Source organism: Lissotriton vulgaris, chromosome 6 (assembly GCF_964263255.1).
Source record: "Lissotriton vulgaris chromosome 6, aLisVul1.2, whole genome shotgun sequence".
In the NCBI taxonomy this organism is placed as follows: domain Eukaryota; kingdom Metazoa; phylum Chordata; class Amphibia; order Caudata; family Salamandridae; genus Lissotriton; species Lissotriton vulgaris.
The window spans coordinates 1,796,827,339-1,796,846,220 of record NC_141694.1 but is presented as its reverse complement, the minus strand read 5'-3'; the positions used below and the strand labels follow the sequence as shown (position 1 = coordinate 1,796,846,220).

The following is an 18,882-nucleotide window of genomic DNA, read 5'->3' as shown; positions in this document are numbered from 1 at the left end:
TGAACATTTTCATTTCACCTTACCCTATCACGAAGAACGGCACCGACAGACTTATTTGAACAATAGCTTCATTCAAATTTTGCATCATATTCACAATATGACGAACACTTCTAACTGTTGGGTATGTGGGATGTTGCCTGGGCATCAGAAGAAAGGAGGCACACCGCTAATCCCACTCCCGTTTTCTCACAATGGTTCCTGCAATGCCTGGTATACTCTTCTGTTCACTCTGCGATGGCCAACAAAAGGGGGGGTGCTTTTCCGTTTAAAAAAGATATGTTATCATGATCGGGACGGCTATCCACAAGCTGAGGGTACTCTATTCGAATGGGAAGAGTACCGCCCTGATAACGTGTCTGCACCCCGAATTTACAGCAATCAACGGAACATTAACATGTCCAGCTCTCATGTTATTAATGTCATAGATACTACGGCTGATCTCTGTATACGTAATAAAGGTACAATCCCGGTTGGCAAAAGTGAATGTAACACCACACTTACATTTGACAGTCCGAATGGTATATCATTTGTGGCATCCCGAAATACATATTTTATCTGTGGCAATAAAGGTTATCATCGTCTCCCGTTAGGATGGTTAGGTACATGTTATATCTCTTTTGTATTGTCCCCTGTATTCATCGCCCCACCAATGTACCATAATGATTATGTCTTATATCATGATTTTGTGCTAAATAGAGTCAAACGTGCTGTAGTCCTTAAAGATATTGATCAGACCGATACTGCTCTGCAACAATATGTGGATTTTAATTTGGGTTTGTTTTCCTTTGTGGGAGCTGCTCTGAACAGTCGAAAGATACAACGACTGACCCGTGTTGTTGAGGCTGTAGCTAATGATACTGCTTTTGCATTGGGGAATATAACTGAAGAGCTTCAAATATCTAGAATTGTAACGCTTCAGAACCGGATGGTTCTAGATGTAGTTCTAGCCGATCGAGGGGGGCATGTAGAATTATCGGAAGTAGCTGCTGTGTTTACGTGCCAGACAATTCACCATCTGTATATGATGCCATATCTAAATTGCATAAAATTGCTGCTGAAATACATCCGCACAATGGTACATGGACCTTTTCAGGGTGGTTCTGGTCAATGCTTAGTACATGGGGCTGGAAGCTACTGACAATCTTATGTATCATAGTTGGGATATTATTCTTCTTGTGTCTATGTATACAATGTGGCCCTGCATTATGTTCTATGTGTTTATCAGCTTGCATTCCATCCAGACGAGCTCTTGCCCAAAATGAATTAATGCTTCATAAAGAAGTGGCTCAGATTATGTCGATTGATATAGAAGATGAGTATCCTGACTATGTTCACTATGAGGTAGCTTCAGCTAAACGCTAAAAGGGTCGTCTGTCGTAATTTGACGATGGCTGGGTTAGCGCTTAGCTTTGCTACACGTTATTTCCCTTATCTTGGCCTACTCGAAAACGCCATTTTGTATGGTATGGCGGCCATTTTAGGGAATGAGCGGCCTCGTGGTCAGCGTGCCCTTTAGTCCTTTGTCCGTGCCACTGACCACTCGAGTTTGCCCAGAAACAGGCTATTTTTAGTAACGGTCAAGCCTGCACATGCGCAGTTCCGACTGACCAGTCACCCCTAAGGAATGTTCCGCCAAACTGACCAGTGGTGTTGTAACCCCTCCCATGAGTTGGCTGTGTTCCAAAAATGACCATATATGTACCGAAAACTCTGTAACCATGTACCGCCTACCTTTCTTATGTTTGAAAACTGTTTAAAAGAAGGATTCGCATCGAAGTTCGGGGTGATACTTCTTGCATTGCCGAAGGGTGCTATAGGAATGTACCACCACCCCATGGGGTCTTAATAAACTTGTCTTTTGCATTTTCCAGTTTCCGTGCCAACAGTTCTTTCGGTGTAGTGGGTATTCTACGCAGTATGTAGGCCTGGGGAACTCAATACCACAGCATCACCCACCTGCGAGCAACATGGGAGACAGCATTGTGTCATTCTGAGGCCTACCACATACCTGCGCCCTGCAGTGCATTCCTCGAACTCTGCAAGGACTGTTCCTGTAAGTAAAGGATGCTCACACAATACAAATTGTGACATTAATAACCGGGCCACATCGCTTCCATCAAGTTAACCATGGCACCCTTTAACCTAGCGCTGCTCCCGCGCAATGCCTACATACCCCAGTCACAACGCACTCTAATACGGCGCTAGCTACACTACATAGGCCAATTCAACACGGAGCAATGACATAGTAGTGCTGCAATCTAACAAATCAATGCAGTAACCTCATCCTGCTTCCACAAGTTCTGCCTGCTTCGAAAGACATTCAAATGGTGCTCACAAAATCCATAAAGATGGTCACTCATGCAGTCATCACCAGCAGACTTTACTACGTCAACGCGATCTTCCCCAAAGTCGCACAGAAACAGCTCGGAAACTACAGAACGTCCAAAACCCAGCAGCCAGACTGGTCCTCAACATCCTTTGTCACAGCCACATAACACACCTCCGACAGATCCAGAATATCTGAACCACTGCCTCGCATTCCACATACCCGCCAGACAACTCTGCTCCACCCAACTTGCCCTGGCCTCCGTCCCACGGATCCACAGGACCAGAAACAGAGGAAGATCCTTCTCCTACCTCACCGCCAAGACCTGGAATACTTTGCCCCTCCAACTCTGGCAATCCGCATCAATGACCCAATTCAAGATGGACCTCAAGACCTGGCTCTTCCAGTAGACCTCCACACCCAGACAGATCAGCAGCCCCCCTCTCAGTGCTTTGAGACCTTCGCGGGTGAGTAGCCGTGCTATATAAACTCCTGATTGATTGATCTCACACTCACACCACACTTGGCATACCGACAACCAAGTAGGCCTGCAGCGCTCCTCCCTAAGCCCCCTCCTGCCCTCTCTCCTGGGCCCCCGGCAGTGAGGCGGCACTGCGCCCGCTGACAAACAGCGGGCGCAACTTTGGAGGTTGTTTGACCAACAACCTCCGAAGACAGAATCCAGCAGCAGCCATCCCACCTTCTCAATGCTGCATGGAAAGTCCAATTCACAGCCACAAGTAATCGCAGCAGCACTGCGGTGTGCCCCGTACTATCTACGCTGCCCCTGAGTGAGCGCATGGCACAGTAACCTTTGTTTTTATCAGTGAAATCTTGTGTATATATATATATCTATTAGATTCACTGAAAAAAAACAAAGGTTATAGAGACGTTCTAGTTGGGTTCACACACAAATCCATAGAAATTCAGCAGTTTTAGTTAGTTATCTGAAGGAACTATAACTCATGCCGTATGGTAACTATAATTCATGCCCCCACCATGCACAGTTTTCTCATCAATAATTTTATTGAGAATGTTTCTGTGATATTATCTATGATGTCATAGAAGATGTCATTTGCGATGTAATTTGTGGGGTAATTAGCAGTGCATGGTGATAGTAATCGCATGAGTTATAGTTACCTTAGGCATGAGTTTTGTTTCTTCACATACCTTTAACTAGAACTGTTGAATATCTTTGGTTTTGTGTGTTTAAAATGCAAATCTAACTAGTGCGTCCCTGTAACCCTTGGATTTTTTGGTGAAGTTCTATGTTTTTTAAAATTCTAGATCGTTCCTCTAACCTTTTGTTTTTTGCCATGCACGGGGAGGGTCAGCCACAGGGCATGGCATGCTGCCAGGCCCTGTGGTCCCCCCCCCCTACACATACTTGGGCTTGGCTGCAATTTAGGGAGGGGGCCTTTTGAGAAGAAGTCCATCAATCTAGGAAATGGGAGGAAGAATCTGCACGCAGGAGCAGTTTTTGCAGCTGTTTCCTAAGGAGCATTTTTTTTGTTGCTGCCACCCGCTGGGAGTGGACTATTTGCTCTCGCTTGGTGGATGCTTTAAATATCCGCGGGACCTGGCCCACCTTTTTTTAATTGCTAATTTGTGGGTTTGAGTTCTCTGTGAAATTGTGGCAAATAAAAACAAAATTTTGGGCCCCCTGCAGACCCCACCACCAACCATAGGGGGGTCATGGTATTCATACCCTGCCTGCTTTTTTTTCCCAACGGAAGTGTTGGCAACCAATTAGATCTCTGCATGAGATCTGTCGGATCCTTGGAGGATGCACATCCCTAGATATGTATAATTATTTCTTCTTTAATACCTCCAAAACTACTGAATGGATTTACACCAAATCACAAAAAGGGCTCTTTCTGGACCAAGAGCTAGCTTTCTGCCAATGTTTGTGTGATACCATTCAGTGGTTCGGGCTGTGGTCGTGTCTGAAATCTCTATGGATAATTGCATGGGAAATGCACATGTTTTGACCTCATTTTTTTCTTGGCCCCCGCTTGATGGATCACCCTGAAACTTTCAATGCAGAGCTCAACAAAGTAGGCCACTTTTTTTGTGGAAAATGTCTTGAAGATTTGTCAAACACCCCAAAGTTATTACCAAAACAAAAAACACTTGGATCTATGGGAATTGGGTCCTAACTATTACTACCTACTGGCGACCACCAGTAGGTAATATATTTATACTGTACCTTTTTAAAGAGGAAAAAAGGGGGGGTCTTTTATTCTTTTGTACAAGCATTGTTCAGATGGATTTGGTCCTTGATTAGTCGCAAAATAAGGGCAGTGGCCTTCTAGTCCTGTGTTCGTCGTCACGGAGCACAGGAAGCACTGATGGGAAGAGATAATGCTGATGGGAAGAGTCACAAACCAAATAAATCTAATCAGTCAGTCAAAATATCTTTTTTCAGCCAGACAACAGCCATAAAAGAACACAAATTCCCCAAAAAATATTATCTCCATCAATTAAAAACATACAGATATAAAACAGTTTGTCTACAAAAAATAATTTCTATCTTTTTACAGTACTCATACCACTAAAGATCGACAACTTCTCCTTATTTTCAGGGCACTTTGAATGAAATTAACTACAGTCAGATAGCTCATTTTCGACAAAAGTTGTTGTAAAGACTGTGTGGCTCTTAATTTTAAGGCATGCAACACTGGCAATAAATGATGGCATTTCCTGGGAGAAGAATTAAATTTACAAAAGAACATAAAGTACAGTGGGCTCTGAAGAGTTGATTATCACATAGACATTGCAGCAGTGTGGTAATGTGGCCAAAAAGTGCCAAGTATTCTGTCTCAAATGCACTAAATAAAACCAATGCTGAGAATTTGATACCATCAAAAGGTAGGATTTTGGCTCTTTCTGTGTCAGTAAATCTGAGTGGGTTTGCACTGTAGATTTGCTTATTTCCCACACTAATCTAGCACCTTTAAGGTATGTAGTATGCAGTTTTTTCATCTTGTCCTTGCATGATACTCTCAATGATTTTTGGTTGTTGAAATATTGTGGTACTACCAGTAAATAAATGTTCTCTTTTATGTAAGCAAGCAAAGGGATACCCACATCTTTAGCCGGGACCAAACAGTCTCTTATTTTTGCCTGTGTGAGGCTCCATTACTGTTTGTACCATGTAGAGACCCACAGTAATGGAGGTTGCATTTTTATTTGGTCCGAAACAAAAGACAATCCCATCTTGTTATGGCACACGTAAGTGGAACAGCTCTGAGGGACCACTAAAACTCTGTGCAGAAGTTTGTTCTCCATCTTCTGCAATCGATCTACCCATTCATATCTCCATAGCCCTGCTCTATATGAGGCTGCAGACCAACACTATTCTATCACCCAGCGTTCATTTAGTAGGCTAATAGCCCAAATTTTGTGCAAACCTGAATATATCCTTCAACGATCTAGAGAATTTGCTGCTGTAATATTTATCAAGTGGCTTCAGCCAAGTGAAGATTGCCAGGGATACATAAATAAGTAAAAGTCTTTGTGCACTCCACAGCACAACCCTCTATGAAGTGTGATAATTTTTGGGGTATTTTCTCACCCACATATCACACTACATGTTTTTGTTGAATTGGTGCTCAGCTCTAAATCTCTCAGAAAAAGACTAACATGGTTTAGGAGATCCTATGGATCATTTGAAGTTCTGGCAAGTACAACTGCATCGTTCGCATACAAGACCACAGGAATCAGGCCTTTATCCACAAAAGTAATGTCCTTTCCCACTCTTTTGACAAAGTAGTCCCTCAATCCATTAATATAAATCATAAAATTAAATGGAGCCAAAATTCATCCCTGGTGGACACCTCTATCTGATTTAATTAACTCAGTGCATTCCCCATTTGGGCCTTACCGAACCCTTGATGAAACATTCGAATTCATATCCTCCAATATGGTAATCATTGGTTATTTCACCCCTATCCCAGCCATATAAACTAAAGCTTTGATCTAATAAATGTGTTGAATGGACCGAACCGGTTCATCAATGCCAGGTGTAAAGCTGTACTCTTGGTTTTGGTATATTTTGCTGCTAATAAATACCAGTTTAAGAATTCTTCCTCGGTGTTCGGCCCAAGTTACTAATCTACACAAAAGGACTCTACCTAAGATTTTACATCCAGCAACAAAATCTACTCCAGTTTCTTCCCATGATATTTCAGTCCCTAAGGAACCAATGCAATATTTAGTTGCCTCTTTGTCTGATGCTCTGGCTAAATCGAAAGATATTTCCAGCAGGTGTTATTCTCTTTCCTCTCCCACTTCTTCATTTTCTTCATTTAATGTGTCTTCAACTTCATTGATTTCTTTTTGGCCCTCTCTTGAGTATGAGAAAGATGTAGTTCAGGTCCCTGAGACTGCTCAAAAAAGCAAATCTTTTCAGAAGTCTGAACTTTCTTCGTTATTTAGGTGATAATCTGCTCATACCTATGGAGGAGAGGATGCCAAGCACTTGCGCCGGGTTCTTTAAGCAATTACAGTCCCACTTCCCAACTTGCTTGGCTATAAATAATGGGTTTAGAGAGGACAGAATGGAAAAATCCAGAGAAGGCTGAACTTTCTAAATTCCTAGCATGTTTTTATCTTTTGGCTAAGGGTGACATGGAAAATCCTTCAGCCATTAAGATGGACCCAACGTTGGCCAGTCATGCCGGGCATTCCACGGTGATCGCTGAAGAGGTCCCAGTTGTAGACTTTGTGGATAGAAAGGTTGAAAAGAGCTATTTGGGGGTTTAATCTCACCTTGAAACCTGCAATTTCTGCAGTGTATGCCTCCCAATTGTTTGAGAAGGATTTTCAGGCTATAACTTCAGCTATACAGGATGGTACTGATATGACAATACGGGGCAAATTCCTGTCATACTTCTCGTGTGAAATTCTGAAGGTGTCTGCCTCCTCTAGGCCTTTCAATGTACCTTGCAGATGTCAAATTTATTTGAGGGATTGGAGAGCTGAAGGAGCTCAGAAAGCGGGCTCCTTTACATGCCTTTTTCAGGAAGCAGGTTTTTTGTAGACCTGCTTCGAATGGCTTTTCAGAAACAAAAATGTGCACAGTTATTTAGAGCCCAGGTTAAACCCGACCCCCCTTGAAGAGCTGCTAGAAGGTGACAAGAGACACGTTCGGTTCAGTTTTCAAGCTGGAAAGAATAAATTACACCCGCCCTATTCTCACAGGGGTCCAGACTCAAAGCTTCTACCCCCTCCTCCAAAGCCCAGTTAGCGCTCCTGACTATGCTGAGCTCCCGTCGGAAGAAACCTATCTTTTTTTCCTACCAAAGTGGCAAAATGTTTCAGATGCCTGGGTTCTCCAAATTATAGAATTGGGCCATGCTTTGGCATTTGAGGAGAATGCTCCAGACTCCTCTATCATAGTCAAGAGATCCAGCAAAGGCTCTACCTTTGTATGAGGAGATATCTCGGCTATTAATAAAGAATGCAATATGTCCTGTACCAGAATATCAGAAAGATCTCACTCCTCGAATTGAAAGGAAATGGAGGCTGTTCTTTATACTCTTCTACATTTTTCCCACGTTCTACTGAATCTGGTGTAATGAGAACAGACAACACACTCTCCAAGTCTTTCTTGAACAAACAGTCGAGCATGGGATCTCTGTCTTTTGAGTATCTTTGCTTCCAGATAATCAGTTAAACCGAGTCTTATCTGATGGCCCTATCGGGAACCTACATTCAGGGTAAAACAATGTTCTGGCGGACAGGTTAAGCAGGATATTTCCTTCTTCCCATGACTTTTGTCTAGCTCCCTTTGTTTTTGAACAAATATGCTAGATGTTTGGAGCTCCTTAGATAGATCTCTTTGCCAGTGCAGACAATACTCTTCTACCAGCATTTCTGTCAAGGGTTAAAGAGCAGGGTTTTTGCAGACATGTCCATGATCTCCTGTTCTTTTGCTCACCTTCCTTCCCCATGATACTCAAACTCCTAGACAGATTGCAGAAGGAGAAATAGGACCTTGTCCTAGTAACCTCATCATGGCCAAGATTGGGTTGTTTCCTTTACTGAGGTAGATGGCAAATGTTCTAAAATTGATAATTCCAGTGCATCAATGTCCCCTTCTGTCTCCAGTGCTTCCTCTGAGCACTTGCTGGAGGTTGGAACTTTCTGAAAGGTTGTTGAGAACAGGGGGTTTAATCAAATTGGGACTTTCATCTTCTGTGGGAAGCTCTGTCCAACACTAAAGAAAATAATCTTCTAGAAAATCTTATGACCACCATTGGTCATGTTTTTCTCAATGGTGTATGGAGAAATCTTTAAGGCCTCCTGATTGTGAATTCAGATAGATAGCTCAGTTTCTACAGGAAGGTTTTGACAAAACTCTGGCAGTTACTATTTTAAGGGTTCAGTGGACTACATTAAGGACAGTTAGGGTACCCTGGGGTGTTCCTGAAATGTATTCCTTGGGTTCAGGATTTCTGAAGGGCTTCTATATAGCAAGGCCTACTTTTAGATACATTTTCTCCTTCTTAGGAGCTTCCTCTTGTCCTCAAAGGGCTCAAAAATCTAATCCTACGGAGATTCTGGGAGATGTAATATTGACCTCTGAAGGTATTTTTTTTGTTGCCGTAACGCTATTCCATAGGCTTAGAGAACTGGGTACCTTGTCTGTTAAGCCCCCACATTTAGGATTTTTTTTTCGTTCCGAGACATTAGTTCTTACAATAGGGCAAGGTTTCTGTCCTAAAGCATGGTCTTCATTTCATGAGGATCAGTTAATAATGTTGCCTTTATTTCTAAGTGTCCACTACTCCTGAAGAAGAGGTCGGTATTTCAGAATCGGTAATTGGTATGTAGGTAAGTATTCGGTAAAGTTTACCGAATCGGTAATATTCGGTAATTACCGATTCGGTAAATACCGATTCGGTAATGGGGGAACACATTCAAGGGTGGCAGGGTGTCACATAGACACCCTGTTGCACCCCTGAATAGTGCATGGATGCACATGTGGCACACATACATGTCTGCCACATAGCACTTTTGTAAAAGCACAAATTTGCTTTTTCAAAGGTTTTCGATATTTACCACCAACTTTCATTTGGTGGTAAATACCGAATCCTTAACCATGCAATGCACTCACTTGAGTGCTCCCTACATTTCAGATTCGGTAATTTACTGATTCGGTATTTTAAGGAATCGGTAAATTACCGATTCTTTAAATTACCGATTCGGTAAATTACCGAATCTGAAATGTAGCCACCTACATCTCAATAGCCTAATACCAGTCGATAACGGCTGAAACTTGGTAATTTCAGCCGTTACCGACCGGTATTGGGCTACCTACATCTGGCCCTAAATGTTATAAGGGCTGTGAAGATTTATTTGGGCAGATCAGAGTTATAGCCAATGTGGAAAAATTGTTGGGCAAAGGCTTCTACTAAAACCTTGAGCAAATGTGTGAAAAAACGAATTTCCATTGCTTATGATTTACAGGACACTGGCCTAGATGTAGGTAATTTCATTTTACCACTTCTTAAAAACCGAATTTTACCGATTCGGTATTTAAGAAGTGGTAAAATAGAGGGTGGGGGATGTAGGTATTACAGAATCTGTAAATACCGAATCGTTAAAATTCGGTATTTACCGATTCTGTAAATACCGATTCGGTAATGTCTATTGATTCCTATGGGCATTGAAGCCCATAGGAATCAATGGGCATTACCGAATCGGTATTTACCGATTCGGTAAATACTGATTCCAGCAAGGGTGCAAGGGGTGTCACTTTGACACCCTTTAGCACCCCAAATACAGGCTTGTGTGCAATGTAGCACACATACATGCCCTAAGGGCATGTCTGTGTGTCGCATTGCACAGGTGTGCATGCACAGATGTGCATGTACACCTGAATTCGGTATTTTACCACACAATAGGATTGTGTGGTAAAATACCGACTCGTAAGGGCCTGTGGCACTGTAAACTGTGCCACCTACATTTGTAATTACAGAATCAGTATATTTACCGATTCAGTAATTTACCGAATCGGTAATTTTACCGAATCGGTAAATATACCGATTCTGTAATTTTCAGCCCCCTACATCTGAAAACCCTAATACCGGTCGGAAGCGGCCGAAATCGTCTGTTTCCGACCGGTATTAGGGCTCCTACATCTGGCCCACTGTTTCTACCAGGTAAAATACAGGTAGCTCTACCTAGGGAATGACTGCCTACTGGGCTGAGGGCTTTGAGGCTGTGGATGTATGTAAATCTTCTATTTGGGCCACACCATCTACCTTTGTGTCTCATTACAGATTGGATGTAGGAAATGCTGTATCCATGATCTTTGATTTCAGAGTATTAGTCGCCGCTATACCCTAAATATATGTATCTCCTAATTTTTGAGCATTAAAATATTTATTTGCATTGTTTGTGAGTTTGTCATTATATATCAGGGAATCAGGTTGTGCCCCATAGCTCTGGTATATGCTCATATAGTAAATAGTGGTGCAAGAAAAATAGGGTTGAGGACATAATGATTACATTACTTACTGATACCCTTCATTACTCTGAATATCTCTTTTCAGTGGCGGCTGCTCCCAAATAGCATTAGTGGGGCGGGGTGGGGGGTAAAAATAAGAAAAAACACTTACTTGTCATCTGGCTAGCCAGCCACCGCCTCTCCTTGGTCCTCTACGTCCTCTTCCTTCTTTCTGCTTAGCAGGAACAGGAAGTACCCACCCATGCTCCCCTGACCAATCACAACGCTGCAATGCAGCATTGTGTTTGGACTGAGCGCCATGGTTCAGCGCTCAGCCAGGGAATGGGAGCCTGGGGTATGTTCTCCACCCAGGATGTAATGCAGCCTGGATGGAGAACATGCAAAGTACGCATGACTGTTTAGCTGGCCCAAGAGGGCCGGCCAACATTCATGCTCACTTAGGGTGGACAAACCACTCCTCCCCTGCTCTGTGAGCAGTGCAGCCCCACCCACAAAGCTGCCCCAGCACGGAAACTTTAAATGATAATAACATTTAGTTATTATAGTTTTATTTTTTCCTTTTTTTGCAGTGTTGAAGGAAGTGGGGAGATGCTCCTCAGCGGGTGAGCCGCCCCTGCCCCTTTTTTTCTCAAAGTAGTACTTACAACCCTCCCGCTCGGTCCCATTTCACAACCTAGATTCCCTTGTATCGTTTGGAGATATATGGGAAGAGTGGTGGGCTCCGGCCCTCTTTATTGCCATATTGCTATGAGGGGCATAGAAGAGTGACCGAGGGTATCTTTGGTTATCCTTTTTTATAGCTTCATCTAGGTCACGTGGTGCCTGAGTAGCGACTAAACACCTCATATAGTAAGTACTGGTATGAGAAAAAGGGATAATTGGAGTAGGTGTCTGTTCTCCACCTGGTGAGCAGTGTGTGTTGGAAGGGGGTGGGATGGAAGAGCCCACACTACTACTAAAGGACAGACATTCTGGATTTTTTAACTATTATTAAAACTATGTTCTGTCAAAAATCTCTATAGGACCAGTGTGCCAATGCAGTATTTAAAAAAAAAAAAAAAACACACGACGACAAACCTAGGGAGTATATTCTTCTTTAGTGGTAATGATAGTTGGTGTACAGAAAGAGAAGGCCCTGGGGGTGGCAGGATGTACATGGGCCCGTGCTAAATATAGGAGGTGCTTGTGAGCGAGGAATTCTAGATGAATGGGGGTAGTCGCCTGTTTTGGTCCACTGTTAACTCCCCTTTCCTCCAAGACGATAAAACCCCACATCTTTCATCTAATGTTGGAAGCGAAGACTGGGTGAATCACTTCTCCACAATCTTCGCAGATAATAATATGACGCCCAACGAAAATAGGATGTGGCCTGTAGTGCCTTTAGATATTTCATTGGGAGAGGTGGAGAATGGAATCAAAAATAGTAAGGGCGGTAAGGCCCAGGGGCCAGATGGTGTCCCGATAGATGTCTACAGGGCCCAGCCGCAGCTTTGGGGACCAATACTTACTTTGGTACTCAACGCTGCCGTAACCACCATGATTCCACCAACATGGGGTGACTCCATCATAGTCCCTATCTATAAAAAAGGGGATAAAGCCGTGGCAAGTAATTACCGGCACATCAGCCTGCTCGACTCGTCTGTTAAAATCATGAGCAGAGTTCTGCTTTTCAGACTTGAGGAGTGGGCTGATGAGAATGGAGTTCTTGCAAACTCCCAATACGGATTCAGGAAGGGAAGAGGGACCCTTGACCAATGCCTGAATCTAGAGCTGTTGATAGGCAAGTACACCAGAGCCAAATCCGGTAACATCTATCTCTGCTTTGCTGACCTTAGCAGTGCTTTTGATTTAGTTAATCACTCACTTCTTTGGTCAGTTTTGCTTGACATGGGTGCCCCGAAAGAAATTATCTTTTTTCTCGACAGACTCTATAGCAAGCTAAAAACATGTGTACGATATGGTGCTAGTGGGGAATGTACTAGAAATTTTAATGTGAAACGGGGAATTAGGCAGGGTTGTGTCCTTGCTCCCCTTTTATTTACCCTTTTTATCAATGGGGTCGAAGCCGCCCTGAAAATTATTAAGGCCGATGCCCCACAGGTTGCAGGGGATAGTGTACCAGTTCTGCTATACGCAGACGACGCGGTGCTCCTGTCACGGACACCCGTCGGTCTGCAACGTTTAATGGACAAATTCACTGAATTTATCGGGAGCAGGAGACTGTTGATCAACAAGAATAAAACTCACACGATGATATGTGGAAATAAGGTGGGCAGAAATCACTCCTTCTTTATCGAAGGGGTTAAAGTGCAGAATGTGAATAGTTTTTGTTATCTGGGGGTAACTTTTACCAGTGATGGTAGGTGGGGGCATGAATTAATGAATGTTCGAACTAAGATGAGCAAAAGCTCTTATGGTATTTTTAAATTTGCATCTAAGCTGGGGGACAGACGTATCAAGGACATGCTGGAAATCTACAAAGCACGCAGTGTATCCATCGCCCTTTACGGGGCGGGGCTTTGGGGTTACTGCAAAACCGACTGTCTACAGGTCGAAGAAAATAATTTTCTGAAGAAACTATTGTGCCTCCCTAAGTCCGCTCCAACAGAGCTGATTCACAGAGAGGCAGGGGTTTTTCACCTGACTGAGCTCGCCTCACTTAGGCCCTTATTGCTTTATCGTGCACTTTGGCTTAAGGAAGGGACCGAGTTCAATCAACTTATTATCAGGGATTGCCTTACATTAGACAACTGTATGCTGATACCGTGGCTCAAATATGTTGTAGATTGTTATAAAAGTATCTTTGATATTAATTTGTCAGAAAACTGTCCCCCTAGAGGCCTTGTGAAACAGGAATTTAAAAATATCTTTGTTACATAAAGCCCAAAAACGTTCAGTAATAACTAATTCCCTCTCTACTGTTAAAATTTACAATAAATATATTTCTGTTGAGGGATTTCAATGTTATCTGAATGTTGTAACTAGGCCAACGCACAGGTTTGTACTAACCAGATTAAGAGTTGGCATTGCTCATGTATTAGTGGCCTTCCCTCATCCTAAAAAAAACCCTGTGGGCCCATGCCCATGTGATGGACATTCCAAACAAAGCACAATGCACTCTATGCTTTTTTGTCCCCTATTTCAGAATGTTAGGATCTCCTTTTTAAAACCATTATTTCTTAAGTATGGAGTTTTAAATGTGGAGGATGCTATGTGTTTGTTATATAACTTGGACCACCCCGACGTATGTTTTTATACTGCCAGTTTTATATGTAAATCGATGGCTTTTAGGAAAGGTATGAGTTTTTAATCATGTTTGTATTTTTAATTCTGTTGCCTGCGTGCTATGCTTTTGTGGTCATTTTTATCATGTACCGAATAAAGCTTCATGAACTCAACTGAATGGGGGTGCACAGCTTGGAAGAGTGACCGTGGTAAACTTGAAGATGAACAGTGGCAGATTTTATTATGATGGCAGTTGTGTGCAACGCTTTGGATAGTCTTATGTTTTTTTCTGTACTTATTTCTCTACTTGTCATCTTGTTAGGTGCTCAATGTGTTGCTAGCCCCGGATACTATGAGTAGTGATGACCTCACACTGACAAGTGGGCATTCTCGTCGAATATTTGCCCTAAAGTTCCACCCTGCTGAATATCACATCTTTCTGACAGGCGGCTGGGATGATTCGATCAAGGTATTGGCGGTGCTAAATGTGATGTAGCCTGGGGTGGAGTTTGGGACAAAAGACTGTGTTTTTGATTGTTGGGGAGAAATATTTATTATGTAAGTGGTTTCCAAGGTATATTGTGTGGATCTAGCTCCACATGTGGTATGCAGAACTGTGTTAGTATAATACAACAGTAAGACTGTTAGCTTTTTAGTGGTTAGGAAAAGTGGAAGAGAAAAAAATACTTCTGGTCAGACTTCTATAACAACAAGAACTTTAAAAGCACCTTTATGGTGTTTCACCTTTTTAAAAAATAAGAAGCCAATAATAATCTCTGCAAGAGACTATTAATTATGGATTCCTTACCTTAGAATTACCCCCAGACTGGATCCAGGAAATGTATCTTCAGCAGTACCCCTGCACATCGATAGGGGCGCCGGTCGACTCTGCGTTCGTTGTTGGTGTCGTGAGCATCTGGAATGATGTTGCGGTATCTACTTAGATGCCAGCCCTGCACGCTGACGTCAGTTCTGTCTTTTCTGAGCTATCCAGCACAGTTCCGGAGAGGGCAGTACCATTAGTCTTTTTTGACTTGAGTTTCTTGTCAAGAGGGAGATCGTGGAACCAGTCGCGGAGTCACCATCAACACTCCTCTCTGAGGTCTTCGGGTAAGTCTAGGCACAAGAAGAAGGCAAAGAAGCACTGTAGCTCTTCGCCTTCTCTCTATCCCTCGGCCATCACGGCACAGGTTGCGGAAGGTACTTGTCCCCTCCGAGCCTCCCTTCTTTCCCGGGAGCCGGGGTGACCCCTGCCCAACTTTGTAGCTTTTACAAAGCCCTCCACTCCATCTTTGGGCAGCCCGACTCCGCCGGCACGCCTTTGGGCCCCAAGGACTCGGCTGGGGGATCTAGGCCTTCGATGCCAGTAACTTTGGGTCCGGTGCCGCAGGGCCCCCAGCATTCCAGGCCTGGATCCGGATCGGCGTTGGTCGACCTTACGACACCTCCTCAGGCATTAAATCCATTGGCAACACATCTGCTCCTTCTGACGCCTGTTGTGTCCCCAGCAGGCGCCGACCCCGCCCTCCACCTTGACATGGACACAGAGCCAGACCTGTGCCGACCGGTACATTTGCACCTCTGTTCTATCTTGGCACTCCTTATCGCCATGAGTCTATTGACCCTCTGGCAGACCGGCTGGAAGAGCCGGACTGGAGAGAGACACTGGGTGAGGCTAGTGGTCTGGATACATCCCCAGACCTTGACGAAGACTTCGAAGAGGAGTGATGGTGGTGGTGACTTCGCAACCAGTCCTGCTGCTCAGAGCTGACTGCTGGACTTCGAGAAGCTTTCAGGACTGTTCCCACAAAGACTTCGGGTCATGGCCCGGCAGTCTGAGCACGACTTCATGTCATGGTTGCGCCCCAAACACCAGAGGCACAAGATGTGGGTCCGTGACCGACCACAACTTGTGACAGGACTCACAAGGTTTGAAGCCAGTACGTCAATGTGACATCCCTTGCACCAGGAGTCGAACGACTCCAAAAAAGCAGTCACCAAAAAGTCGAAACAACTCTAGTCAAAAAAGAGTAAGGGGACTGCTCTCTCCGGATCAGCGCTGGATGGCACGAAAAAAGAGAGAACTGACCTCAGTGTGCAGGGGTGGCATCTAAGTAGATACCGCAGTCATTCCGGCTCTCACGATGCCAACGACGAACGAGGAGCCGACCGATGCCATCCACCGACGTGCAGGGGTACTGCTGAAGAAAAATTCACCGGATCCAATCTGATGCCTGGGGGTAATTCTAAGGTAAGGAATCCATAACTAATATATGTCTCTTACAGATATATTATTACCAAAAGTAAGTCACTTGTTCAATGTTCCCCTGTTCAAAATACACACTTGAACTAGTAATCTCGTCCAGCTTTAAAACATTTGGTATGCTGAAAATTCTAAATATACAGTGAAATATGCTGGTATACATTATGAGCTCCTTATTAACACTTGTCTGTAACTTTTTATCTCATAATGTCTGTTTGTGCTATTTGTGTAGCACATATTTTCTACCAAAAAACAGTGGAGCGCTCTACAGGATCAAAGGCTCTTATTTGTATCTATTTTTCGGAATTGATGTGAAGGACATACAGACCACTAAAGATGAAGCAGGATGTACACTTAAAGGAAAGTATAGTTCATGGGTGTCAGAAATTGTGTTAATAGGTTGAATGAGGTAAGTACCCATCTCAAGTAATAATATGCTTGCATAAACCTTTTTAAATTCAATAAGAAAAAAATCACTTACGGTTATAATAGAACAATGTAGATGCTTCATAGCAGGCACATGCACATTGAACCGGGTTAGAACCCCTTTTTAGTGTTCCTGCATAATACATACAAAAATAATTGTTGCAAAGAAAAGATTCTATTGACTATGAATTACTATAACCTGAAGGCGTAGTTTACAAACACATGGATGATTAGAAAGGAAATAGATACGCGTGGAAAGAAAAAAATACTGGCAAAGTAAATCATTGGCCTACCAGCCTTGGAATTTAAATGCACTACTTTTAAGGTAATCGGGGACAACGCTGGTTTTCACTTTCAAGAGAGAGTGCTGCTGAACTGGGCTGATCTACTGCCCAATGCTGTATACTGTGGTGGGCAAAATTCACATGTGAATGACAGATCATCAGATCAGCGGAAGAAAATCGCTTACCCAAAGCTGCTCCTAGTATGAATCTTAGTGTGTTTTTTCTTCTATTTTTTTTTTATTGCATAAGGTTTACGAGATGCATTAAGATATCCTTAATCTAGACTTAAAAATCCCTGTTCTTCAAATAAAAAAAGAACCAAACAACATTGCAGCAACAATGGATAAGATAGACTTTAATGAATCCCTGTGTACTATAAATAACCAATATTAATATAACCCAAAGTATTTATTATAATCTATTTCGAAACATGGAAACCAGGAAACTGATATGGGCTTGCTAGGTCTTTTGCATGTTCTGCTGACCTGGAAAGAGAATAATGTACTGAGCAAAGACATGAAGTAGAGAATTGAGCCACATTTTATTGCCACCCTTTGGACATCACAGTTCCCACTGTACTACTGTTGAAAGAAGAATTGTTTAAGCCCCAGTTCCAGCTCTCCGGTGTTGCTGTACCGATCTTTTTACTCCCTGTTCTTCTGAGTGTATTCTCTTGCTTTTCCCTCATTTTATACTGCTTTTTCCTTCTTTCCACCCATTTTTCGGAGTGCTTTTTAGGTTTTGCCTGGCGTAGCACTGCGCAGCAGTGTTCGCGCAGGCGAAATCTTTTGAGAATCAGTATGGGGCTTTGTCCCGCCTCTCTGTTCCATTGGCTAGCTCCATAAATGGAGGCTAGCCATTGGAACAGAGATGAGTCAGTCATTGCCCGAGCAGATTCGTGGGCGTTCTGGTGATTTTTTTCGCTCTCCGCCCCTCTGTGAACGTCATGCGGCGGTGGGCGGATGTTTTTTTTTTCTTTCCTCCGCCATGTTTTGGTCATTTCCACCATGTCTCCAAGGAGTGCTGCTCGCTGCCCGGCAAGCAGAGCTCGGCCGAGAGGGACACCTGGTTTTATAATGCTTCCATAGGAAACAGATTTTAACTATACCATGTGGAAGAGTGCTTAAACTGTGTAGAATCAGTACCAAACAGGAGGCGCGGGGACATTTTATAGTTCAGGTTTAAACAGACCGTCCCTTCTGAAATTAATGGATTTGTTTTGTTATCGATGTATCCCTTTTATGTGTTTACATTTATATAATTTTAAACAATCACCAAAGGGGGAAGTTATGTGTATTAATTGTTATATATGCATACATATACTGATAGGAAAAATCGACTGCAGACAGATCCGCCATGTTCTTTTTTTGTGAATCTCTGCAATTTGCCCAGGCCTTCGGAGGCGAAAAGACAAATGTGTTTTTGTCGGGCTGTGGAAGCCGAACATTTCTGCCTTCGCAGGCCTGGGAAAGGCAGAAGAAGTGCATCAGATTTCGGCCAGCGCCGTAGCTCTGAAAGCACTCCAGGGGTGAGTCATGCTTCGGAGGAGGGGAGAGGAGCGCGGGGGAGCTGCACAAACAGGCCACCCCCGTCTGTCTGTATCTGGCACTGGGTTTGTAAAAGCCCTCATGTGGGCCAGCAGGTTCGTTTTATCTGGTTACAGAAAAGGGGGAACCAAAGGCAAATTTGGAAACATGATTTTAGAACAGCATTTCTATTACAGTGCTTTCATCAGGCAGTTGATGTACCCGGAGTGCACCTACAGCCCACGTCCATTCAGGAAAAGACTACTTTTGAAAGGCAGAAACAATGATTTTTCTGAGGTAGAAAAAAAAAATGTTGCAGCATAAAATTCACGATGACCTCGTTCATTAGTGTC

The 18,882-nt window shown here is 43.3% G+C and overlaps 1 protein-coding gene across 2 annotated transcripts in view; it reads left to right on the top strand.

The window, feature by feature from the left end:
- LOC147709510 (uncharacterized) overlaps nucleotides 1-18,882 on the top strand; it is a 124,634-nt gene that overhangs the window by 70,481 nt on the left and 35,271 nt on the right. For both annotated transcript variants that reach the window (XM_086925504.1, XM_086925505.1), the window contains exon 5: nucleotides 14,353-14,499. In XM_086925504.1, the coding sequence (XP_086781630.1) occupies nucleotides 14,353-14,499 (147 nt within the window). The remainder of the gene's footprint in view (nucleotides 1-14,352; nucleotides 14,500-18,882) is intronic.